Source organism: Phalacrocorax carbo, chromosome 18 (genome assembly GCF_963921805.1).
Source record: "Phalacrocorax carbo chromosome 18, bPhaCar2.1, whole genome shotgun sequence".
Lineage (NCBI taxonomy): Eukaryota > Metazoa > Chordata > Aves > Suliformes > Phalacrocoracidae > Phalacrocorax > Phalacrocorax carbo.
Genome location: NC_087530.1, coordinates 1,508,568 through 1,536,330, shown reverse-complemented (window position 1 = coordinate 1,536,330; position 27,763 = coordinate 1,508,568). Strand labels below are relative to the sequence as shown.

Below are 27,763 nucleotides of genomic sequence, written 5' to 3'. Positions count from 1 at the left end.
AGGGGCTACATAGGCTGTGTCAGGTCTCCGATGGAAGCCTAGGCGTGAGCATCTGTACCCTCTAAGCTGCGGCACGCCTAAAGCGGGGGTGGGGCGGGTTGGTGGATGGTTGTTGCAGGATGCCAAGACCAGGGACTGGTACCAATTAACCTTTTGAAGCTGCCTGGTGATGGTAACACCTTCCCTTTCAACTAAATAAGAAAATAATGCTGCAGGTGCATTTTCAGCTAGCTTTTCTTGTTTTGTTTTTTTTTTTTAATTATTATGTGGCACTGTGTGAAACAGTTTGAAATCAGTTCATCTCAAATTGTACAAGCTCAGGATTTTAGAACAAAAAAAGGTCCAAGTGCCATTCAGGCACGTAACAAGACAACTGGGCTTTGAATTGTGCTGTCTTCGGTCACACCCTTTCGAAATGAAAATGCGTGTAGGAGCAGAGGCTGGAGCGACTCTGTATCCTGTTTCCATCTACAAAAAAACAGGGACGAATAAACACGACCATGTCGCCAGAACAGCGTTACTTCCCGCAGTAACGGCAGTAGCAGCAGGCGCCGTATGTCATGGGGCAGCAGCTCAGAACCTCCACTGCCCACTATTTTCATACCATTTCTTGAGCTGGAAATACCCATCAAGAAAAGAACATGTTAAATTAAGACCTGTCAAAGTGGGCTTACACAGAATGGTTTTACCCTTGCCGCTCTTGTTCCCAGAGCGCGGTAGCACAACAGCAGTGGTGGTCCTGCCCCGTACGCTGGTACGGGGCTCACGACGCCAGCAGCCTGGCTCTTTCCCACGAGCATACAGCTCTTTCAGGGTCAAGTCCAACTTACTTTCCCAGCCCACAACAACAGTTCGGTTCTGCACAAGCCTCACACTTTCAGCAGCGTAAGAATGGAAAAGCAGCAGAAGAAACGGGCACCACATAAACACACTAATTAGGACAATGGTTAGAACCACTTTATTCTGCACCAGCTGCATCTTTCCCAGAGGGGCCGCACGTGGTGCCTCAGGAAGTGTCCATGGTTTGTACAGTTTCATCCACCACCTCAATTTCCAGGAGTGCTACGTTTTCTGTGAGAACAGCAGTAGTTCCTTTTTCACACTTGTACCTACCATACCTGTTAAAGAAATAAGTGAAAATTAAGCTAGAAGATAGTATTGCATAGGGAGACTCGCATTTAAAACTTCAGACCTGCTCAGCTTACTTTGGGCTTTTACAGGAAACTTCCAGAGAAAGTAAGGGACCCGCACTTACTGCAACAGCTGGTAACATTCCAGATAAACCAGGATTTTTAGGAAACACAAGGGTAGTTTTTTGTGTTGGTTTTTTTATTTTAAAAAAAAAAAGTTTCCTAAGTGGAAAAGCTACTTTATCAAAGTAAGTGGGCTCTCACTTCAGTGTAGGGGTTGGAGAATGAGGAGTTTAGTTGGGGGTTTTTTTTTTGCAACGCTGGAATAATTTCACCAGTGTACTGGTGTTGGGTTTCTGTGCTGACATTAGCTAACAATGTTTACAGCAAATCAAGCCATGCTTCTGAAATCTTAACTGCATCTGACTAGGGTTGTTTGACTCCCTTCGCCCATCTACACCACAGAATCCCAAATCTCACTTAAAATGTACGACAACTCCTCTCTCCTCACTGACCACCCTTGGCCGCTTCCACGCAGGATGATGCGTTGTGCGTATGAAGCTGCACTGTGAGAAAGCCAAAAGCCCTTTAACTGGAGCAGCACAGCTCGGTGTGGCCTTAGAAAGAAGGGAAAAAGCGATTTCTTCAAACCCTACTATTTTGGCATCGGATTGAAAAGTTGCACAACTTGTTACACTTAACATAAAAGTACATATTGCAAAACGCCGTAGCCACCCTGGGGCCTGTGAGCTCAGCCATTAGGCAACGCAGGTCACTGAGCAACTTGAGTGCGTGGAAGTAAAATTTGCCAGCTCCGCTAACGCTCACATTTTGCTCACTTCAGACTTTCATCACCGCTGTATCCTGACCATAATCGGTGTTACAAGACCACACAGTATGTACGTAAGTGCGCCCACGCTCCCAGAGCTGGATGTTTTGACACAACATTTGAGAGCTGCAGAAGTCCTGCCTTAAGGAACCAAGCGAGGGAATAACCACCCTGTGAAGGCTCTACAGAACAGGCTCACAGGCTGTGCCAGCCTCCCCGCCCTGTGCTTTCGGGACAGGGACGCTGAGACCTGTAAACCCGGGGGGGGATGTACAGAAATCAGCATTGTTGCTGTGGCTTGTCAAATGGGAGAGCTGGAAAATAAAAACACAAGTTTCTGAATGGTGGAAAGGGTTAAGAGAGGCCTGTTGGATTAGAAAAGCCTGAATGTTCACAACCATTTTTTGTTTTAGTTTATTTATACATGGAATGGGACTCAAGTTTAGTCTAAGTAAAAAGAAAAAAAAAAATCTTGTGACTGCTGGCTGGAGCTGTTAACTGTCCCCTGGCCGTTCAGCACAACACCGTGTTTCTGGGCAATTCTGAGGAGACTCAAAACAATGTGTTGTCTTAAAACACTTGCGCAGGGCCTGTTTTCCAGCCACAGGCTAGAGAGGGGCTCTAGAAATAGCATCACACACAACCTCGCAGTCACAGGGCAGAGCTGTGGCGTTTCTCTCCTGGTTTTTGGTTGTGTCCCTGCCGTGAGCTTGCATGCGGTGGCCAGCGACAGGCTCTGCCACCTCCCCCCGCTACGGTCCGGCACAGCGCGGGGGGGACAGAGCTGCCCCGCGTCCCTCACACCACACACATTTCAGCAAGGCCACAGCAGAACAAGACTACGTTACTACCTGAAGCAAAAGAACCCCAAGTATCTGCTCGGTCACAGATATGAAACTTCATTATTTTCTCAAAGTGCCTGACCCTCGAGAGCAGCCTCTTGGTGTGGTGAAGTGGTGGCAGGTAAGAAACTTGTGTTTCCTTCACCCACCCTGTTCAACTGCAGGTACAGCCACTAATGTGTTTTCTTGTTTAGTTCAAGTTCAATACACAGCTCTGAAGCTTACTCTGACAAAGTTTAGTATTACAGAAGACAGGAATTGCTGGGAAGAGCATGGGTGACGTACAGCCGCAGGAATACCAACCTTTCCCCCTTCCTGTTGGCCACATCGTATGGACGGAGAAAATCCAGCTTGCTCTTGCTTATGACACAAATATCTATGTTATTGCCGGAGCCCAGATCGTTGTATATGCCAGCTGCAATGGCATCTCTCACAAGCTGCTTGGCTTCCTCTTCCTGGAAAAGGTAAAAAAGCTGTCACTGCACAGGTGTTGGCATCTCACAGAAGTGTTTGTCCGCGTGGCAGTGGAAGCTGTGAGCTCTCGGAACGATAAGTGAGATACCAGCGCCTTTTTAATCACCAGAGTACTGCAGAGCATTAGCAACAGTCTGCTGAGCAGTGGGGCTGTCTTCAGCGACAACCTTTGATCCTCTTCAGGATCCACCACCCCCCAGCACGGATCCGGCTCAGTAAAGACAGCCAAGGAGGCACAATTAAGACTTCTGCCTTAACGAACGGATAAAATAAATCTTACAATTTTTATCTTCCAGGCTGTTGAGCAGGTAGATGTTACAAGTTCCCTGTCGTGCCCTCTGTGTAAGAGCTGCATACAAATCAAGGATTCACGCTAGTTTAGTTACAAGACTTCCCTAGGCCGGGACTATTTACGCACTCTCTCTAGTACCAAACTTCTCTGATTCTGTAACATAACTTGGTCTGCAAAATTTATTTGGCTCATCTTAATAGTAACGGTGATGCAAAGCAGCCTAACTGTACCCAAGTGTAGTGTTCAGGACTGGAATTAAAAATATTAGCCACAAGTGCAGAGAATTTAAAGAAGCCTGCTGAAAATACTAGCCAAACTAGGCACCTCTGTCGAAACACTGCACTTTGTAGTTAAGTTCTTGCATTTAAGTGAAAAAGTGAAAAATTTGCTAGTTTCTTTCCTGCTGCATGCTTCAGCATGTTCCGTAGGTAACTGAAGCAGAACATTTCACGTAGGTCATCTGTGCAGATTGTATTTATATACCGCAAAAGCGTGTGTATTTCTAAATTACTTTGTACAACTAGGAGAACAGGAAATAAAGTCCACCATTTCTACTGCTCCTGAAACCCTCCACTAATTCTGCAAAAGTTCTAACGTTCACTTTCTTACAGGTTTTGTTTCTCTGCTTTCTTCTAAAAAAAGGGCAAACATGCCGCTGCTGCAACATGCCTGCTGCACCCAACTGCAGGACACCTACTATTTAGAAGTAAATACCCTGAAACAGTGCAGTAGCGTCTGTGTTACACACAACATCCAGATACGAGTCTTTCCTACAAGGAAAGATTTCATATTCATCAAACTCTCCATTAGAATATTGTAACAGATCTGCAATCACCCTAATCCCCCCCAATAAAATTCATGTGTTCAAGTAATACAAGTTTTGATCTGCCTGACAGCCTTTACCAGAAAAGAGGAAGTTATTAGAGCTGCGCTGGCTCCCTCTACAGATCCCAGGCAGGGCTGGGTTTTATTTCAAAGACAGCTTATTGAAAAACCCCAGCTCAGCTCCAGCGCTACCAGACACGGCCAGTAAATCCTTAGTTTTGCACAGTAACTGAAGACAGGGAGCATGGAGTAATGTTGCAAAAAACTAAGGCATCACAGAAGTTCTAAGAGTCTTGTAACATGCAGGTACAGGCAGCTGTTCTCAGTACCTACATGTGCCCGTCCTTAGGAGAAGGGACGCGGTACCGCGTGCCGGAGCCCCGCACCTCCGCGTGGGGGCCGGTCCTCCACCCTGCACCTCTGCCCGTGGCACCACGTCGCTTGTGAGAGACAAACCAGCGAGGACGTGTCCTGCGCCCTCGGCTCCACTGAAGCCCGTACGGAGTTAGTGCTAGTGCTCCGGTCAGCTGGGGGAGGTGTTGGAACCCAAGGAAACCAGACCTCGTCCATACACACACACATGTTAATCTTTTCAGTAGCCTCTTAAGTACAGCCCAGAGCACAGGAGACCCCTTATTTTTTCTCAAAGGTGTATAAGGAACGAGCATGCCTGCTCTCTTAAAGAATAAGACTGAAACTCATCAATGAACACAAAGTTGGATGCTGTTTTATCCGCAAGTCACTCATGGCCGCTGCTGCTCAGCTCCCCAGCATGATCACAACCGAACACTAAGTGACCACGACCGCTCGTCATCGCTTCGCTGACGTTTCACACCTTTGAATGATCTCGTGCCACTAGACGTCAAGAACAAAAGAGCAAATAGTCAATGGTGATTCTGATAAATGCCGTTTGAAATCCGCTTCATTTTAACGGCCCCGGTGTCTCTGCCGGTATCCCGCCGCACGAAAATAACGACATGAGGAGCTGCGGCCCGCACTAGAACATCTCCGATGCGGACGGCAGCTGCACGCGCCCCAGCGTACAAGTGCAGCTGAAGAGGAGCCCAAAATTAGCTCAGCTACAGCCGCGACTGCTGCCGGTGCATACTTTGCATTCTCCGATGGCCCTCTAGAAAAGAGGGAACAGGAATACTGTTATTAGCAACAACAGCTTAATTAAGGTACTGACCAGGAGGGGGGCGTCTTTTTCAGTAAACCATAGGAATAGCAAAACTTCTTCCTTCAGCCCCAGTTTTTAGTATTACTCTTAAAAAAAGAAAAAATTGAATCACGCTTTCTACCACACTGACCAGAACAAACCAGCCATGCTGTAAAAATAATTCCTGTTCCTTTCTTCGGTGTTTTTAGTTAAAAACAAACAAAAACCATTCTGATAAACAAATATTTCTTCATTCAACTGACAGAAGACTCATTTCAACAATTTGTTGCATGCTAAGGGTATTTTAGTGCTATAGTTAAATATTCTAAGCAAAGAAGTACGCGTAGGTATGTTTTTAAAATTAAGTGGTAGCAAAACCAGAATAACTCTAAGCCATTATGCGAGTGTGAGAGTATGAAAAGTACCGCCGCGTAGGAAACCTAGAGCAGATCACTGGGGGTTTGTTCCACTCTCCCTTTTCATTTAATCTTTTTTAGACAATGTAAATCTCAGTCCTCTCAGTAATTTAAATTTTATTTACTTTTCAACACGAACTCTATCAACCTAGATCAAAATAGTTCTACGGACGTGCAGTACAGTCAGCAGTGCTCAGCTGTAACTGCACTGGGGCATCCGCTACGCTGAGAAAGTCTAAAATGTACCCTCACCTCCTTCAGCTGATCCAGGTTCATGATCTAGGCTGGGCTGGAATAATTTCAGTTTTGGAAAACCCTGCTCCAGCGCTGTTTACTCCCTCTTCCTCCTCCCCTCTTCATAATTTAGAAAGCGGACCAGAACAGCCACAAGGAAAAGGCCCCACCACATTTCTGGCTAGAGATCCTGCACACGGGGACCGCTCTTTTACAGTCACAAAATAGGGGCTTATCATGAAAAGCGCTGACACAGGCTGAAGTACAGGGGCACGAATGAGTCACTGTAATAATTAATCTTAAAAAACCCTAAAAGTTCAGGGTATATAAAAGGAGCGCTTCCTACTTTACGGTTGCAAAGACCAAGCTAACTGGGAATATCATTCTCTCGGGTCCACACTGCTTCGTAAATGAGATTACAGCAAGAGTGATGTACTGTAATACAAGTCAGCTGTGACAAGCAGCGCTTTATAGAGCTATCTGTTTGTCTCCATCACCGCATCACACAATGTGTCCCAGGACTCCAATGTGCAACTCCATTTACCACTACATGACAAATGGGCAGCACTTGTAAAAGGCGCAAAGAGGTCCAGATCAGCCGTGTAATGGTCACCGCAGATGTACTGCGGTGCTTGAGGGGGGAAAAACCAGACCCCCAAGTTCATTAAAGTGACCAGTAATGGATCTTTCAAAATGTGTCTTAGGAATAGTACAGTAAAGGCTAAAATAAATAACTCAGCATGGAAGGCTAATCTGAAATGGTGTTTGATAAATTATTTATAACACAGACAATTGTCTGCATTTAATATTGGAGCTACTGGTAGCGTCTTTAAAAGATGATTTATGTGTTGTAATGCCATTAAGCTTTATATGGGCCCACTGCTAGCTATAAAGTCTGCTGAGATTTAGAGAATGAGTTTTAAACTGTCACTGCAACATCATAGTAGATAGAGACTGTATTAAATCTTTACTTTAAACCTGTTATCTGGAGAGTTGCATTTTGTAGACACTCAAGAACTGATAGATTACCTCTCTACAGCTGCTATGGTGCAAGTCCCAAACAGCACCAATGAGGAACTTTTACACATTACTCTTGTATATGACTTGGATCAAGTTCTTCTCACTTACACCGTTTCCAGATTTCAGATGCTACCGAAGTAAAAAAGAGGCAAGACTTGCCTGCCGAAGATGGGGATATTTCTACGTCATATTGATACTACCTTTTCTAATAGCTTTTAAACACAGTTTATCACGATAACTCCAGCAGTAAAGGGAGCGGCTGGAGTGGCTTGTGAATAGCATTTCCTCAACAGTTTTGATCTTGCTTGCGAAGTTACACAGGAGATGTCTTTTCCAGATCTAAAAACTGTAGAGAGGATTTTTTTTTTTTTTTAAATTCTTACGAAAGTGAAATACCTTCTGCAGGTCACCAGTACCCTGTTGGATATACGAGAGACAACGCAGGTCTCCAGTAAGAAGTCTTACCAAGAATTTGAAATATATTGCATTCATTCATATACCAATATAATGAATATTAGTATAGGATTAATATGACAGTGTGTAGTAATTTCTGTAAAAATAAACTTCAAATATTTATCACAACTGTGTTAAAACAGAATGACATTTGTTCAAGTTCTATAATTAAAGAAGTAGATCCTACTTAAAGCAAAAATCCACAAGACTCGCGTGGGAAGGGAAGGGGGGGGAATCAGAAGCTTCAGGAAAGACACGGTGGTAATCAGAAAAATAAATCTATAAAGGAGTGTTGGGAATTTGGGGCTAGGAAAGTGATACCTCTTGAAGGACATCAGCACCTACAGAAGCATAATTAGACTTTGGAAGAGCAATCAGCAGACTACAACATGCGAGAGGACGTGTAAGCCCGCCTGTCGGGAGAAGCTGTGGTAGAGATCAATATCTGACTGGAAGCAATGCTCAAATCTGCTGGCTAAGTCCAAAGAGGTAACAAAACTGAGAAGCAAAGTACTTTGTGGTTTTCTTGTAAGGGGAGGTTGAAAAGACTCCATTAGTGAGAATGAATGTGTTTCGGCTACCCTTTGAAGCTGGAAAGGGGCTGGCACACGTCACTTAAAGCACTCCGGTTTACAAGTCTTCACCGAAAAAAGGACGCATTTCAGGTAGTACCTCGTGAGCAGGCGAATGGCATGCCTTGTTTCATTATTTTTTTAATAGACATATGCTACAATCAAAATATTCTGCTTTTCTTTCATCTCTGATCAGGTGAATGAAATTTAAAGGTAGCCAGTCTTTCTAGCTCTTCCCCCACCATCTTTTGTTTGTGCTCTGAGGTCACAAAAGGTAGGAGCAGAACGCTGAGATGTAACAGTCCAAGCAATGCGAAGCAGGAATTGAAAATAGATACATGTAATGAATATGTGGGATCAGGATTGCCAATCACACAAACAGGATTGAACTGACATGCCCAGTGACCACAGCACAAAGAAACGTTTACAAGATAGAAGTTACAAGTAGAAAGAATTAAAGCAACGACCACACCAAAGGCAAGGGCTGTGAAAATCAGAATCGGTAAGATTAGCAGCATCTGGGAGACCCGGAGCTGTAAAACACAAAGCTGGGTCCAGGGAACAACCACCAGTTTGTGCATAAAGAAGAATGGGTAGAAATTTTCAGAATATTCCCAGCACACAATAGAAAAATTAAGATATCTAAAGATATCTGGAACTCAAACTATGTCCTGTAATAGGTATAAAGATGGCAATGCCTCTGTTCTGCTGAATTTCAACCATATGCTACTTTGGAATTGTGTATGCTCTAAAGAAAAAGCTTAAATCTAAAGAAAAATACACCCTCCAGTATCATATACAGGTTTATTTAGTTCTACAGAACACTTACGATTAAGATAAACAGAAATTGAGTAGTCTCTAAAGCAAAGGAGAAGGGGGGGGAAGTGAAATAACTCTATTACTTTGTGTGTTAAACTACTGAGTTTTTTTAAATCTAGGTAACACGTACCATGCTATTTTCCAGTTCTGTTTCCACAGCCTTATTTAATAAGAAACTGAAATGCTTCAAATTCCGAAACATTACTTTCGTTCACTTGCAGGAAGGCAAGTGGATGACTCAGTATTTGCACAAACAGTGTCACAGACTCACGGACCGTTAAATATGATCAGAGTTTTCTCTCCAGAATACATCCTGTTCAAATGCTGTGGAACATGCCTCTGTTTGGAATGGTAACTTTAAACACATTTGTCTAAATCCTAACTTCCCTGAAGCTTTCAAAGCCGGACTTCTATTTAAAAGAAAGGGGGGGGGGGAAGCAGCACAGAGCAGTTTCAGTTGCTTACATTCCTGTATCTCCTTGCGCCGCTGTACGCCCAGCCTGTTCCCCACTTGGTACCTTCTCAAATGCAAAGGCTGCCTGTGCCGCCGTCACCGCTGCGGTACATTAGAAGACAAAAACCCAACTTCCTGGATATGAACACACCAGGGTTAGCGTGCTGCCTACATTACACAAAAATACAGAGAAATGAGCCTTGTGAGGAAGTAGCCATCTTCAGCACAAACACGGCACGGGCAGGAAATCGCGCCGAGCGCGTAGCGACGCCCCAGCAGTCTCGCTGGGTCTCTTTGGGACGCAGCAATTCGAGTCTCCACACAAACGCGCCTGCATTCGTTCCTTAATAGATCACAGATCAGGTAGTTCTGTGCCGCATTTGATGTCGCTTTTGTTGTGAATAATACGTTAGTAAATGTTTATTTTTCTAACAGTTTTCTGCTAAGACCTTTTCAAATAAAATGCATCTTAGTCCCTAATTATTTTTTCTCAGGGATTACAGTTTCTCCATGTTCCGATGGTGGATGCCTGCAAGCCCAGACTCCTCACCGCCTCCCCCTTTCCGATATCGTACACCACACAAGTACAATAAACCATGTTAATATTTCATACCAGTGTGAAATATGCTGGAGTATCAATTCAACATCTGCTGTCTTTAGGGTACTGGCGTCCCGCAGAGACACTTTCAATTTGTAATTGAGTTCTATACTGAATTAATCAGCAGTTTATCTTTTTTAGTAAAATAATGTCTTCCCCACTAACCTGGATTTACATTAACAATTTATGCCAAATTACCTGCCAAGGCAAGAAACTTATGCGCTTCGGAACTACTATTCAATAACATTAATTCCTATATGTCATTCCTTACGTGAGGACCAGTACAATACGTATTTCCAATGGTACAGAATTAAATTACAAGCTCCTCTCACAATTGCGGGATTTCTTTTAATGCTATTGCCATAGTCTGAATAGAGAAGAAATACGAAAATTCATTTAATCCATCACTTCATACGGCTGGGTGAAGTTCGTGGGTTTTTAAGGGAGCTGATTCTCAAAATAAAATTAACTCACTCAACAGTAACAGAGCTGTGAATTCTGCCAGGCTACAAGTTCTGCTCTGACAGTGCAAAATCCTCAATTTGCTGTACAGCGGCATTACCGTGCTGCAACCTACTGCACCTTGGCCACCAGGGAGTAGCCAGAAACGTAAACCATCCAAAAGATGACAAAATTAGTACATATTCCTGCATACCAAAAAATGAACGCCCAGCAATAACAGGTGTGGCTTCAAATAAAGAAAATCTCTCTTCATATGACTAACTCACCTCTGAAAAAAGGATGGAAGGGAATGAAGATCAACATTTTACTCGGAACAAGAAGTCCTGGCCCCTCTGGTGATCCTTCCTCCCTAACACACCACAGCGCTCCATACAGCTCACTGGCCGGAGCGGGGGAGCCTCCCCTCGCAGCCCCGGCTGGCTCCCACCCGCCGCCTCGCACCCTGTCGCTCTTCCCTGCTCGGGCCCAAACCGCGCCGTGCCGCCGCAGCCCTCGGCGCGGGAGCAGCGCTGGCGCTTCGTGCCACCCGAGGCTTTTTCCAGTACGCTTTGCCCGTGTCTTGCAGTTATGGGAGATGCACAAACTGAAACAACTGGAAGTGGAACACCTGCTCCTGAGTAGTGCATCAGAAATAATTACCTGTCCTACATCCACCCTGGGCAGTGAAATGGTACCTTAACACGGAGCCCTGCTTCCAACTAGCTTGCCTACATTATTACATATAAAGTTTAAGCGTTACTTTTATAAAGGTGAAGAAATCGTTGCTCTTTGTCACGCAGCAAGGCCCAATTTAAACTAAGGTAACATTTATTTCCCTTGATACAGCCTGTAAATAGAAAACCAGAAGATGATGCTACTGGGTATCGCTGGTAGCTCAAAACGATACTGTTGGCAGTTTCCCACCCAATTTCTGCACAGAAATTGCGCCTTGCTGTACTCAAAAAGCACACCTCCAAACACTCCTCCAGTAATCCTAGCCACGCCAGAGCACGTCTAGCCAGCACATTTTAAATCAGCCTCATATTTCCTGTTTAACATGAGTTCCGCAGAGGAAATCAATCCAAGGCACAATTCTGTGAAAGAAGATGAGAATGGGACCAAGTGTCCAATGCGTCCAGCAGAAACCAGGTTCCTACTGAATAATCTTAATCTAATCTAAAAATAAGAGACAGGATGATAAGCCTTTATTTTTCTGGATGACTGTCTGCACTAACACCTGATATTTACTCATGGAAATTCAAGCCTCTGAAGGAGACAATAGCACAGGTATGTAAGGAAAACATGAAATCTGTATCGCCATGAGCTCTGTCAGAAAAGGCAGTGAAGATATGCCACTAACAGTCTCAGTTATTGTCACCGGGTAATGAAATAAACAGATACACAGAGCACATAAATACTAAGTTCTTATTTTTGTTCACAGAATCAGATTTTTTTTTCCCTCCCCATTTACTTAATCTCTGTGTTTGACACCAACAGGGGTTCAAGTATCTCAGGCAGGCTCTCCAGCTTAACTCTGATAGTCTGGCTTGATCTCTATTGTCTGCTGTCTGAGTTCAGCCGACAAACCTCCCAGCAAGTGGTCACCTTCCTACAGAGTCATTAAACCTCCGAATGTCAGCTGGTGGGATTAGCCTGCAGACTTCCACACCTGAGCCCTGTGGCGGGGACACAGGCATTTTGATCACCATCACTAATGAATACAGAATTCATATGCAGCTTGTCATCGCTCTTGAGCCTCGAACCACACAGATGCAGGCTAAGTAAGACTGATGAGACAACTATTGTTGAAGATTAGAGAGTTTTGGCAGTTTCCAAAAATATCTCAGTATTATTGTCAGTAGTTAATAAACAAAAATACCACCATCATATTGAGGGGACAGTAGGAAATACGAGCACAGAAACATTTGAATGATTTGTACGTCACCTGTTAAAAACGGAAGAAAGTGACATGTTTTTGTAACATTTTGTACTATGCCTGATGTATTTTTTGCTGCAATAAGAGGCACACAGTGAAAGCTGAATTTAGGCTACTCTCCACTTCGATAAGCAAAGACCCTCAGCACACATCGAGCATCCAAAGAACAGCGTTCTTTATGCCTCAGCTTCTTCACTCTGCGGATATGGGGCTGCTCTGAAGGACCTCAAAAATGAGTGGCAAAGCCAGAAACAAAACTGTGGACCAGCCTGAGTCCACACATTTTGCAGCTTCCAGTTATCTTCCTTCCTATAATTCTTTGTGAACACACCTACTCTGACAGCTGCAACTATCAGCTGAAAAAGGTTACCACCTCCAACTCCTCCTGTCTGCCCATCTCCTCTCCTTTCACAGAGGATTACCCAAGTCCACCCATAAAGTAACAATTGCTGGTAAGGCTGCTCCCGAACCCATGTCTGTCAAAACCAGCAAGTTAGCAAAAGTAATCACTGTGAACGATCACCACAGCAAACCTGGCCAACAGGTGAAGGAGCGCAAGTCTCTGGTAGGAGAGCAAGACGCAGTTTTTCAGACAGCATAGCTGCTGCAGGAGGGTAAGTGCCGATGCTCCAAGTGGAATATAGTCAGAACAGCCCCCATCGTCTTTTTAATCTGTTCCTACCCCTCCACAGTCTTTTTGTTTTCATTCAGCACCGCTTGATTTCCCGCCACACTAAAAGTGGTATAATAAGTGACTGTTAAAATAACCTCACATTTTTGGGGTTATCTATTTTAGAAATGGCTATTAAGTATCTGCCAGGCTACCTCCTTCCATTTTTTTCCACCTATTTCATGCCCCTGAACTCATCACAAAGATTAACTTCCCTTTCCCTGCAATAGTTCTGCTTTCTGTGGCTTCTACCGATTCTCTGCCTTTTGGATCCTCCTTTTATTAGACCTGGCTGTTTTGGTGAAATACAGAAGAGAAACAAAGTTAAAAGCAGCACATTCCCTTGCTTAAACTGAAGCTTGAACTGAAACTGAGGGCTACAGCACAGCCTCGATGTACATCAAGTAATTCTTCTACAGACAAAAAGCTTCTACTTTTCAAACAACAGAAGCCAAATAATGGGAATAAAATATATAATACTGCCCCCCATCCTCCCTAGGAATTCAACCACCACAGTGTAGATAAACCCAGAATTCCAGCATTTAATACTGTAGACTTTTTTCCCAGATCGTGATGGTTTCCATATCCACTGACTCAGAGTATTTCTTTACTCTTGTTTAACACCAGAAGGCATGAATGTATTTGCAAAATCTGACTGAAAGGTTTAAAAATCGTGTGGCTACTCTATTGAAACTCTGTCGAAAGAAGAATTGGCTGCAATGAAAGATCCAAGCTCAAAACACTATTAGATGTGCTGTTCTTCCACTTATGTTTTTTAAAGTAGATCTATAGCTGCCCACATGACAGATTAATATTGTTCCACAGTAGTTAGGTGCTTGGCATTACATTTTTGAAGCATCTACAGGCCTTCAGGGCTGAAAGTGTTCACATCTTCAGCAATCTATAATGGTTCCTCTAGAGGCCAGCACTTGCTTCATAATGAAACATGCCTCCATAAATCAGACTGCAGAAGTGGCACTCATGTACGTCACCATCTATCTTAGCAGTTTCTCTGAAGGATGTTGGGTAAAGATCATCTCCCGGCATTGCAACCAGGGAAAGGACCATCACAGTTGGCATTGATAAAGCATGTGCTACTTAAATCTGAAGACACACTAAGTCTATGGAAAAAAAACACATCCTGCTGGTGTTAGCATGCCTCAGGCAGTGGTAGAAGCTTCAGCAACTCATCTTCAAAAGGCAGAGAGCCAGAGCTCTAGAAACCTGCAAAAATTGGCTAAGCCTGCAGTCTTTTTTTTCTTTTTTTTTTTAGTTGAGCATCTTCAAAGTCTGCGATTCTAACTGTAGGGCACAGCAGCTGCCACTGCAGATTTGATCCTCTCAGCTTTTGGCAGCTCTCAACTTGAAATTCTAGCAAAAGAATTTTTCAAGTTGCTATTATTGCCTGTCATGGATTTATAAATATTGTGCACTATCTGCTGTGGCATGGCTCTCATGGGACACCAGTGCATGCCAAAAGCATAACAGAATGAAAAACAGTTCCTATTCTTCAAATAAATGCTAATTTTTTTAACTGTGCTCACACGATGCGTTTGGTGATCAGCTTCAATAGTACAGAATATATATCAGAGGCAAAAAAGCTGATTGTCTTTTCCAGTAGTATTCAGCTGCTACTTTCATTAAGCTTGTTTAATTACATTCCAGATGCTAATTTGCAAGTCGATACCAGAGGGTGCAGGACAGTTTGCCTTTGAATCATTTTTCTGTGATGTGATGGTCTTGAAGCACACCACTACTCTCCAGTAGCCCTAGCAAGATATTCTGACAATTGGTGCAAAAGAAAGCAGTATTGATCTTGACAGAAAAATATTAATCCTCTACCCATTTTATTGAATTAACCTCCAGGAATTTTGAGTTTATCACCATTGCCATTTCATAGCAAATTTTATGTAGAATACAGTGTTCTTCGGATTTAGTTTGTTTTCATTTCAATAGAAAGATCATTTGTTATTTTGTTACTTTACTGGGAAAAAAAACAAACCACATCTGACTTTAAAAGGTAAATATTTTAAGCTGGGAACCACAACAGAAGATGAAGTGTTTAAGAGTATAGTTGAGCTTTGTCACCTTAAACCTTGCTGGTTTAGTTCACACCATTACTAAATTGTTACTAGATAACAATTGTGTAAAAACAAAAGAAGAGTTAAGGTGCACCCAAGCCACAAAGATCTAAGTATCTATTTCAAGAAACTGGTAGGCTGCATTTCTACATGCTTATTACAACAGTGACTATCTGCTGCCATTTATGGTTGTGTATGAAGACAATTTAATTAGGATGACCTTTCTAAATAGGAAAGGTTGGAGATCTACCAATTTTTGGTACCTTTTTTGGTTGCTCTTGCAAAGAACGACTTAAAACACAAGCTTGAAATCTAGCTGAGAATATGATGAAATTTTGCATTTTATAGCACAGCTCTTTGACATTTGTAGCTTTGAAAGCGGACTGTGATGCCGCGGCTGTCGATTCCAAGGATTTGTATTCCATCTTTCAGTATGAATAGCACACATGCCAAGTGCACAGTCACACAAGAAGCTGGAAAGAGACTGTCATTCTTACAGCAGCATGAGGGGAGAGGAAAAAAAATAGAGTCTACCTCTATCTAGTGGTTCTTTCCATCAGCCACCTAGTGTAATGCTAGTTACAGAAGAAACTAGAGTGCCTACTAAAAAATATATTCCAATGTTTCTGATAGCATTTATAAATTACTGGAGGCCAGAAGCCCAGTGTCCTCAGATACTGCCCAAAACGTTGCAGAACAAGAATCCTGATCTTGCTGCATTTACATGAGTTTGCACACCTACAACTACGTGACATACTGACAGAAAAAGCAGCCAGTTCCAGGAATAATTGGAAAACTGCATGTTACTAACTCAGAAGATGTAACAGGGTATGACATCACTTTAAAGTAAATTAATTAAACTTAAGATTTAGAGAGGAACTCAGTGGACTTACAGGATCATCACCTGGAAATATACTGCAGTCACACCAACATTTGAAGGGGAAGAAATGACCCACGGAAGCTGCAGTACAAAGATGAGGATCATCTGAAGACCTTTTCTGAAGTAAATCAACTTTTGCCTTTTCCATGTTATTCAGTGATAGTAAATTGCTGTAAGATTTGTTCCATCTGCATTTTAGGCTGAAATGATCCCAACTTAGTATCGGGTTCAATTCTCAGTTTTTTCTTTACTGTGAAATTATTAATCAATTGGAATGAGAAGGGGCATTCACAGAAAGTCTGAAGAGATTAACATGGTTTAAATGAGGGCTTGACACTACTGAGGCATTTCACGGAGTATGGTCACAGAAAGCCCTTTAATCGTTTTGGTTTTATTTTCATCAATAGTCCGTTTGCAGATAACTGGATTTTTCACTCTTCAGTTTACCAGGCACTGAACTAAGTTTAAGGAATACTATAGATAATACAACAATAATGCGCTGCATACATTCATTAAAAAATAACTGAATAACTTATTCTGACCTTAATCATGACACTCCAGCTTTCAGCTCTCCTGAATGATTCTCTATAATGAGCAACCAAACATTTTTCTATGTTATCAAGTTCATCAGCAAAACAACTCACAACCTTATAAATCTTCTGATAATCAGCTTTTAATTAAATACGAAGAGTGCAGTTACTAGTTCTGAACATTCTGAACTGGAAATGTAATTGGTTCCACACGCTACTTGAACATTTTTTGTTGCTTTCATCACCACGTGTTCTCTTTTCAAGACAGAGAAAGAAGGACTGACTACTGAGGGAAAAACAGCAGTACTGACTATGCAAGGGCCGTCCAATTCCTGAAGTCAACTGTAATCAGCAAGTTGTACGTTTTTAAAGCTTTCACTTACATTCAAATCACACAAGTGTTTCCCTACAGGAATTTGCAAGAAGCTGTATTTCTTTAAATTTATTTTACCCATCAACTTTTACAGCTTTGCAGTAAGCTGACATTAGTACATTTTAAGTGCAGGGAAACTAGAGCAGATTTAACTTTTTTAAAGCTTCAAACCTCTTAAATTCTTAAGATCACAAGAATTACTAAAGGAAGAAATGCTCAGCTTTAAAAAAAATTCTTAACTTTAAAAAAAAATTCTTACCTCCATGTCCGGTTTGTATTTATCTTCAAATACCGCCATAGCGGCTAATGATCCAGAACCTATGGTAACAAAATTAGGACACTTATTTAGCCAGTGTCTTTAGATAGAGTATTTTTTTAAAGAACAAGATAACAAACAGCACCAGCACACACCAGACCGAAGCCTACCTTAGCTTACTACATACACTCTAGAGTGCCTACCCTCTGAGTCCAGCTCCTCATTTAATCATGTACACAGGCTTGTCACGGTCCCCCTTCCGACAGCCTTTTTCTTTTTACTATTTTGAACACTAAGATATGAAAATGAGGTTAGAAAAAGAGAGTTAACTGAATGCCACAGTTTGTAATTCCTACCCCACGTCTCCTGTCCCGCTTACATGCCTGGCCACGTTAGAGGGTATGTCACTTAATACCGAGACACTCGGAATGAATAGATTGCTTTAACGAGCTGCCCTGGCACAGTCACCTTCACACACGGGGATGAGTAAACTAGCAACGGGTAGTGAATAGGGTAATGGCTGCTGCCACCAGGTTATTTCCCATACCTACTTTAAAAGTTTATTATGCATTTACGTTGTGCAATTATTTTTACACTGAACAATAACAGCTGAACAGACAAAGTGATAGATATGAAAACACGAGTTTAACGTTACTTCTCTTAAAGGATGCAGCGCAAGTGTAGCAACGGAACAGAAGCCATCTCTACCCAAAGCACTGTAACTGCAGCGGTTTTGTGCTTCCCGTAAATGAACACGAAAAGCAGTATGATACTATTTGAAACGGCAAACTTGCTCTGTTCACAAAGAGTGAGCCTTCAGGAAGATATCGTGTCTGTCTGTGGCCCTAACCATATTTCAGAGCGCGCTACTTTTGGGGAGTGAATAAAGTTACCTGCAATTTTTTACTCCAATTAGAAGATTTTCTGGCAGTTATTACTTTTTAACTTGTTTTGCATACCGCTATCTGTTTAGCTGGGTCACAGAGAAAGCCATATTTTCTATTTAAAATGATTTGTGTATATCGCTTGACCACCTCAATGGTTTAGTGAAAGAAAAAGGCAGCGATTAAACAGTTTCAAATGAGGTGTCCTGCTGATTTTATCAAGTCTGCTGAATGTATAATGAAAAAGGAGAAGCTGACAGTGACACTGTGGAGAAAATACAGACTACCTTATCTGAACCATTTAAGGAGGTCCAATTATAGATCAAATTTAAAGGGTAGAAACAGCAGATTTACAGACACAAATCAATGAACATGGTAATCCCAATGAATATGACAGATATTCCTGTTACAGAATATTGCTGTGGTTGAGGATCATTACCTTTACAGTACCAAATACATCACATCTAAAAGCAGTAGGACACTCTAAGTGTGTACTTGTATTACAGGCAATGACTATTCATTTATACCTTGGAGCAATACATGACTCCATTTTTTAAATGCTGAAACTGGGAATAAAGAAGATTTTTTTTTAAGCAACTAATAGCAGAAATGAACCGCTGATACAAACAGCTGATATCACAGAACAAATCACAAATAAAAGCAATTTTACTCATCCTTCAAAAAAGGTCAAGATAAGGTGTGTTCCAAAGCAAATACAGGACTTGAACCATAAAATAATTCTCACTGTGGAATGGCATAGGAACATTTCTAATGAGGGGGAGAAAAAGCCAAGATACAGTCTCAGACCAAGACCACATTCTTATGACACTCAAATGTGGCCTACCATAAGTAGCATGGGAAGCCTCAAACCTAGAAAATCTTACCCTTGGATAAGGGTTCTCTGAAAGAAATTAGAGTATAAAGACTAAAAAACATGCAAGAATGAAAGTATAAAACGTAATGTTTGACAGAAAATACTACATTAAAGCTACTGAGCTAAGAAGAAGTCTTAATTTCTCAAAACTTTTACTGACAAAAACACTATCAATCATGCAAATATTGCAATAACCTCACACATGGCTCAGACTGGATTCATTCTGCCAGGTCCTTTTTAAAAAAAGTTCCCAAAAGAACCTAAGGGCAAGAACTGTGCAGACTTGTATGAAAGAAAAAGGACAAAGGCAGGGGAAGAGGGGAAGGAACCCTATGTTACACTACATGAAATCCTTAAACAAAGAATTGTACTGTTAATTATTTATCTAGCTATATTACCAAGATGCAAATAAATGCCAAATTTAATATCAGCTATAAATACACACAGACAGTTCTATAATGTGAGTTTTCAGAGTTGTTGAAAGTCTTAATTTAAACCTACATATAGACATTTACATCTAAAATGCACAATCCCAACGAGGTTCTAACAACAGGAAGTAAAGCTGGAAAAGCTTACTAAACTCAGGGTTTTCTCCTCTACTGCTTATAAATCCTAAATGTAAGGTTTATAAGCTCGCATTTTAAAAAAGTGCCTCGGCAAAAGGCTCACAGCACAGCTAAGCATTCTCGGAAAGAACATATTTTTGTAATCTTAAATAGCACAATGAAAATTCTTTACTCTTACTAGTACCAGATGTAATCACTGTGTTTTTAGAAACACAAATAGCTGTATACTTCTGAGTTCCTGCATCAAAACAAATCATCTGCTGTTTGACAACAGCAATATAAACTGTTTTGGAAGACACTAATGATGTGCATATATTCGCCATAGCACATTAACTAAGAAAACCCCTCACTCCCCCTATTTGCACTGCTGGTGGGCTGAAACCACCCCACTTGGCCATCCCTGCAGAAATACAGAAATACAGCAATCCCAGCAGTGGACAGTTGCTCACGAGCACAGTTGTGAACTTCACTATCCAATTACACCGACTTCCCTCTACTTGTCAAATTCCACATGCGATCCAAACAACCCCACAATGTTCCAAGTAGACCAACCGACTTGTGAAAGCTACGCATTGTAACAGGAGAGCTGGCAATAAAATCTGCGAACTTAAGTAAACATTGGAAGTATGGTTTTCTTATTGCAGTACCTATAAAAGCACAGAAAACTCAGATATTAAGGGTCTATGGAGAATGTGTTTGTATGTGGGGAAACAGCTGTTCTCTTGTCCATGTATTCAGTGCCCACCAATAATTCATTTTTAACAAGCACGCTTTGCCTCTATGTAGAAACAAGCTAACAATTCCCAAACATAACGCCTGGAGAAGGGTAAAATCCAAACACTGCAAAACATCATCCATTAATTAGGGATAGATGCTCCCACCTCAAACACACAATAACTGATTTAAGTTGCTACCACTTAGGATTCAACAGTGCTAAGATGCAGCAGCTCAACCTCAAATCTATTAAAACAATCAGGAAAGCTGCGAGATAATGCATCATTAAATAGTGTCTTTAACTGACCTCAGATGCAAATACCAAACCAGATATTTATCTCAGATAGATAACTTTGGTTTGAAATCTTGACAACACACAACCAATGCAGAAATAGGAACTTTTCTTTGTTGGAAATTTTTTAAAAAATGTTTGAAGGTTACAACTGTTCTGTGCATGAGCAATAAGGGTAATTAAAACAAAGTATAACTGGTAAAGTCACCATGTATTTGTATTATATAACACTGGCGGGGGGGAACCTTTCAGCTAGAGTTTTAAAAACCACTAACTGCTATGAATGGTTACACTTCAACCACCTTGGAAACAAAATCATCAAGAAAAAATGCCATATCAATTCCTAAGAATTTGTTTTGCAGATCTTTTCAGTAAGCTACACTTCAGAAAAAAAAAAACATTCAGGAAGTATTAATCTAGCACCTAAATATATAAAAGTATCAATTGCCAAACCAATTATAAAGAACTAAAGAAACTGAGATGCAGAGCTGTATTCCGAGGCAAATGCTTTTCAGTCTGATAATGAGCATGAACCAGGGAAGTTGAGACCCTAAGAGATTTTATCTTTTCTTTAAGAAACATCAGTTGTGAAAACTTATGAAACGACCAAGTTACTTAAAAAAATTTCTAAACTAAACTATAATAAACTCACTTTTAAAATCCCATTCGGTCTTTACTGGAGGAGTTGTACCACTTCAGTATAGATTTAAAATGAAAGAAAATTATTGATACATAGCAAAAACTCCAGCCAACAATAATTTCCACTGTGTTTTGCAACTGCAGTAGCTTTTCTAAAAGAGATGAACTGGATCTTTTTAGCAGAACACTCACTGATGACAACTTCTTATTGCTAAGCACAGTCCATTTTCATCACCCAAGGACCTGTTTGCTACCTCAGCCTGCCACGCTGGAGGATGCGCAGAGCCTTGAGAGAGTAACATTTAGCACTTCCTAATCCATCAGTGTCAGAGCTCCCTGACAGGGCATTTATTCACACGCACTCATTGTTATTCAATTTGCTGTTCATTCCAGGTAAAAATTCGGTGATCTCCACAGCCCCATCGATTGGGATCATTTTTCACCCCAGTTCCTGGCTGAGGGGCTGAGTCTCAGCAGCGCTAGTGCTTGCTCTGCAGGACGACATTGCCAATGCATGAAGAGCTGATTTATGAATATGAAGCAACACTGGTACCAGGGGACTAGCCTTAGCCACTAGAGACAACTGGAACATACTTACTGTTTCCGAAAGCTGAACTACAGACTTCAAGTGCTTTAATTTTATGCATGCATTTCATTATACATCTTGGCCAGAAGCTTTCCTAGACAAGCCAAGCAAACAGACAATCTTGCATCGTTTGCTGAAATCCAATTTTGTCCTTTGTCAGCACAAACAGTTTAATTTGATGTTTTCACTCCTGAGTAAGCACCGAGTATCTTTTAAATCTCCCTTGGAAGGGAGGACACCGCTCTGTCCATCCACAAACACACTCCAGCTAAATAAAACAAACAAAACCCAACACCTCAACAACCTGTCCTATTTAATACTGAATTTTCAGAAATTAACCAGCCAAAAATACCTACTCTGATTTAATAAACTGCCCTTAGAACATCTGGGGGGAAAAAAAAACCAAGTAATACAGTAGTCTAAGATCAAAATAGAATTCCAACTACTATCTCCAATTTGACCTTTGTTACCTTCTCTGCTGTCTCAGTTCTCTCTTCCATTTATATGCATAAGCAAATCTTTTTACTAAAATAAATCCTAGTCACTGCAGGAAGCATCAGTGTACTGGGTGTAGGAAGGTAAAGGACATTTATGCTGAGAAGGGCTTTGTTTGACAGCATGGACAAAAGTAACATATAATCACCAGACAGACCCGGTGCAGCTCACAGCAAATCAAAGTTTAAGCTACAATAAACTTAACCCATTGGTATTCCACTTCCTACTTGCTTGAGCTTATTCTGCTACTGTGCTGTTTTCGAGGAGGGAAAGAGGAGTAGCCAAGATTTTCAGAAATGCTGCATTTTAAAGCTTTTAAATCATACACACAAAAGTAAACGTGTACGTAACAAACTGACTTTATTCAGGCAATCAACTAATAGCAGCTATCAATATAGAGTTATAGTTTTACAGCTAACTACAATATTGGGTATAAGGCAATTATAATAATCAGACGTTTACTTTTTTATATCAAAGGCTAAACAATGACATCACATGACCACTACATGGATTTTATTTGCCAAGTACATCATTTGCCAGTTGCTAAGGTAATGGCACCATCTATTGGTCCAATACCACCTCTGCAGAAACTGCAAGTTAATCACAGTTCTTGTTACAGTTAACCAGATGATTCAGTTCAACAGCTGCCCTGTTTCAGTAGTGCAAAGATCCAGAGGGGAAAAAACCAAACCTTTAACATTTCCAAGCATACAGTAAGTAGGTGTTTTATATAGAGATGCCAGCCATGAACAGAAAGAGATTATCTAAAATTAAAGTTACATATTCCCATCACAGCATTGGCAGAAAAACTGCATCAGACATCGGCTGAATCCAATTTACTGATCTGACACCCTTCAGTTTCAGATCAATTTTCTTTCCCGATATATTTTTTTGGACTCTCCATTACACTTCTATATCTCTACCAAAACCAAGCTTTCAGTCATCCAAGTATTCAAAACAAAACACAAGCCTGAAATGATAGTCTCTTCTTGAGCGATCAGAGAGCAAAGGTAATTGCAACCCTGGCTATGTTTGGAATTTTACTTTTCGCAGATATATGATTATCTCAGTAGGGCATTAACCTTAAAAGCCACAGATAAAAAGAAGGGACTAGTTTAATCTCTTACCAGTGTCTCAGTGAGATCTCTTACCATTTTTTACCCTTTAGTCCCAGATTATTGTCTATAAAAATCACAAAAGAATCCAGAACTAATCAAACAAGCTTGACACTACTATTGAAAACACCCCCTTTGTCAAAGACCGGGCAAGTTCTGTAATATTTCAAGATGTGCGTGTCCTTCCCTTCAGCAATGCATGTGTTATTTCCCTTCTCAAAAAAAAAAATAAGAGGATTGTGATCACTAAGGCTCTCCCGCAAGTCTCAACACTTCTCATAGCTTATTACTTCAGGATTCTTACCACAGGGACTCTCCAAGCATCCCTCAATAATTAAGGGACAGAACAAGATGTCTACAGAAGCAATTTTATCTAGAGGACATGGACAAAGATAGTTAGAAGACATAGGAGGAATGACAAGTTAAATTCACAAATCAAGACTAGAGATGAATGAAGATTTTGTAGTCTGTAACACAGTGACTTCCTAAAGATACTCATAGGAGGCCTCAAATTGGGATGTTTAGCAAGATCACAGGTAAATGGGTATATGCTCAAGAGCCATTTCACAACTTGAAATTATTGCTACTGCAAAGCAGCACTGAGTTCAAAAGTTTAATTCTCTCCTGTAGGTATTCTTCACTTTCTTCTGTAGAACCAGGAAATAATGGAGCAACATTTCTCCTTTTAAAGTGAGAAACACAAGGCACTCCAGAATAGCTGCTTATGATTTGAATTCTGCTACCACAAAGTACTTACTTCCAAGTTATCCTATACCCTTGTTTATAGTTGAAAAGACAACAAGTAAGAATATATCTACCACCCTTATATTTCACAATACATCCTAAACAGTGCTTTTGTCACTGGTCTTGACAGGGTAGTACCTAAATGCCAGAAAAAACATGCAAAAAATCTGTTGTTTCAGCTCTCAATGTTATCATATTCCCTAAACGGAAACTGAACGAGATGTACACAGAATTGTACATACGTATAAGCTCAAATTGTTATTACAGAAAATGTTACCTAGACAGAAGAGTTGGGGTACTAACACTTAACCTGATGGTGGGCTACTAACACCAAGCTGACCCCAACAATAGACAGAATTAAAACTTCTTTACTGAGAAGCTCCAGACAGTAAAGACCAATTACTGTATGTAGTAATTAAATCAGGTGTTGCTTCACTACAATTAAGCACCTTCTCGAGTAAAATACAGCTGCTACATAGTAAGAAATACAGAAGTACAACAGTCCCAAAGGAGAAGCAAGGTCCATGTTTCCCCTAATGAAGCCACAGAAAAAACTTCAGGCAGAATGTAACTCCCCAAGTAAGACTTTATATGAACCAAGAGTTAAGGACTATCTGCAAACCAATTTCTAAGGATTTTTTTTTATAGCAAGTTTTTGGGAGTCCCACAACATCTTGCTTTAAGGTATGCTGGGGAACACACACAGCAACTTTCCTATTACCAGATTTTTGGTAGCTTAGATTAAGTCATATAATAGCCCATGTTTTTCAAGTGTTAAAACAGAACAGCACACCTGCCTTACAAATATGGGTTCAACTTTATCTTTCAAGTCTGAGGTCTGTACAGCTCACAGCAAACAATGGAATTTAAGTTAAAACATATTTTAAATAATAATCTGAGACGTTCACACTTTTTACCAGGCAACTGTGTTACAACACTGAGGGAGTATCACTTACCCATGGTAACGTAAGGCAGTTTGTCAGTCGATCCGTGGGGATATATGCTGTAAAGGTGAGGCCCCGTGACATCTACTCCCCCTAAAACCAGGGCAGCACCAATGTAGCCTTGATACCTAGGAGCAAAGTTTATATGTGAATCTGAAGGTCCACAATAAACCTGTCGTTCTTTTCAACACAACACATGCATTTGAGAACTTTTCCATAATTATACCAGGTACACATCTCTAATAGAAAGACCACTTTTACTATCAGTAACCAACATTTTAAATTAAGAAATTTACTAAAACATGGTGTATTTCAGTGTCAAGCAGAATAAGCAAGCAGGCTGGATGATACATTTGTGCTAACAGGGAGAGAATTCAGATTAGTTTTCAAGCCTTAAATGAAATTCCTGTATTTGCAATTACTTGTCTAAATAGATACTTCAAAGAAAGTGTATTCCTTCATTTTCCCCATGAGACGTTCTCGGCTGCTTTAATTTTTTAATTTATTGTTTTGTGACACACTTAAGAAAAGGCAAACTGTCCATCAATACAGCATTAGGCCACTGAGCTGAATGACTAATTTCTCTAGGTCACTCGGTTGCACAAAGCATTTTCTTTTCATCGCTTTATTTCACCTTCCTGGAGGCTTTCCAATAGCTTGAACACTAATCTAATACATGCGTTTCGTTCTTTTCTTTTCTTTCAACAGCATTTTTTACTTCTACAAAAGCCAGTGCTAGAATACTTAAGTTTAGAGAGTATGCGCTCAGTCTAAGGGCATGTTCTATGTCATGCTGCTAGTTAGGAAGTTCAGCTGCCATATATTAACAGCCTGCAATCAGTAAAGCGATCAAATACAGTCTTAAGATAACTGCAGTACAACTTCCAACCATTTTACTTGTCTATCTCACTATATAACCAGCAGAGTTCAATATTAACAGCTGTGGGCTTCAAATGGTTAAACACTTTATTCTTTTGAAAATGTAATAGAACCCACTACCTCAAAATGCATTTTAAGTCTCAATTTTACAAGCTTGCACATTACAAGATCATTACTGGTCCAGCCGACTTGCCACAGATACACCTCAGTTTTCACAGGTGTGATCAACAGTTCATTAAACTACTGGCCTCCTGTTTTTGCCATATAAACACTAGCAACACTGTACCAGTATGGCATCAATTCTCTAAAACACCATAGACTTGATTTCCACTCCTTATCAGTTCAAAAGCCTATGAAGCAAAAAGCAATTATTAAATCTTTCTAGAAGTCTTATTACAAAGGTTACGTAAGCCGAGGAAGGATGCTCCTTCACAGGAGCTTAGATATTATCTGGTGGTTTTAACAGCATTGCTAATAAACAAGAAATGAGTTACCTGAAAAGCATTTGCTTTAGCATTCGATTAGCTGTGACAACTCTTGGAAGTCGTCCAGTGGATAGTGAATGGAGCTCCAGATTGGAAGAGATCAGCTGAGTTGTCATATCAGTATCTGCAGCTGTTCCGGCACCGCAGCAACTGAAAAATATTATGCACAAGTTAAGAAAAGGTGGGGAGGACAGGGAAAACAAAGAACTCCTTGCTTCACTCCACAAGTAGAAATGTTCTCATTGTAAAATTGAGGAAATTAAGTTCTCATACAATCAATACTTGAAACAAGATAGCCTATTTAAGTGTAAATGAAACACCAAAAAATCCCCAAGTCTTGCTAATAAATTACAATTTTAAAGTACATCTTAATACTTGCTGTTAGCAAAGGACATGGCCAGAAGTCCCAATACTATTACCAATACCATTACCCAATAAATAATTCCAGTACTTACTAGATGTTAGGGGAAATAAAGTGTATTTTTGAACAGTTCTTGTCAGCAACAACCATTCCTTCAGTTGCTCTCGTATCTGCTCCGAGGACAATGCCATCCTACAGAAAGGGAGAATTATTCCCAAAGCCTCCACCTCCAAAGGGGACCTTCCCGGCACCGACGGGGAGACCGGCTGCAGGGCCTGGGTCATCGCCGGAGCCGGCGCGCAGGGCCCCGGGCGTGACTCAGCACCCCGGAGCCGCCGCCACCCGCCGCGCCGAGCCGGGCCGGGCCGGGCCGGGCCGGGCCGCCGCTTCCCGGCGAGGCCCTTCCCCGGGGCCCAGCCCAGGAGCGAGGGGCGACCAAGCCCCCAGCCCGACTCGGCTCGGCCCAGGGGCGGGGGAGCCGTCCGCCCCGGCCTCCTCTCCGCCGCCAAGCGCCAGAGGGACGCGTCCGGCGCCCGCCTCACCTTGAAGACGACGCCGGCGATGGTGGTGCCCGTCTTGCGGGCGGCGGGCAGCCGCTGTCCCTTCTGCCCGAGCTCGGCCTCCAGCAGCGAGTTCCTGCAACACAGGGCGGGAAGTGGGGCCGGGCGGGGGCCGCCCCGGCCGCGCCCCCCGCGCCCCGCTGCCGCCCGGGCCCAGCCCCCGCGTTCCCCCCGCGCCTCACCGGGAACAGTTGTCGAAGCTGAAGCCGCCGCTCGGCGCCTGCAGCACGGAGACCGCCGCCATCTTACCGCTCCGGCAGGGACGGGAGGCGCCTCCTGAGTGCTTCCGGGTCAGCTGCCGGCGCGCGCTCCGGGGCGGGGCTTGGGCCAGGCCCCCGTCT

At 41.8% G+C, this 27,763-nt stretch overlaps 1 protein-coding gene across 1 annotated transcript; it reads right to left on the bottom strand.

Moving 5' to 3' along the window:
- Positions 1 to 935: 935 nt before the first annotated feature.
- PSMB7 (proteasome 20S subunit beta 7) lies at positions 936 to 27,763 on the bottom strand. The gene is made up of 8 exons (XM_064469012.1): positions 27,605 to 27,763; positions 27,405 to 27,498; positions 26,957 to 27,054; positions 26,511 to 26,651; positions 25,150 to 25,265; positions 17,288 to 17,346; positions 3,105 to 3,256; positions 936 to 1,118 (listed from the first exon to the last, which is right to left on the bottom strand). The coding sequence occupies exons 1-8, from the start codon at positions 27,664 to 27,666 to the stop codon at positions 1,007 to 1,009; spliced, it is 834 nt and encodes a 277-aa protein (XP_064325082.1). The 5' UTR covers positions 27,667 to 27,763; the 3' UTR covers positions 936 to 1,006.

Excerpts from the sequence above, each read along its gene's own strand:
- PSMB7 (XM_064469012.1), bottom strand. The coding sequence starts at position 27,666 with ATGGCGGCGGTCTCCGTGCTGCAGGCGCCGAGCGGCGGCTTCAGCTTC. Across the intron at positions 27,499-27,604 it reads AGCTTCGACAACTGTTCCCG|GAACTCGCTGCTGGAGGCCG; the intron begins GTGAGGCGCGGG and ends CCTGTGTTGCAG. Across the intron at positions 25,266-26,510 it reads CTAAAGCAAATGCTTTTCAG|GTATCAAGGCTACATTGGTG; the intron begins GTAACTCATTTC and ends CTTTGCTCCTAG.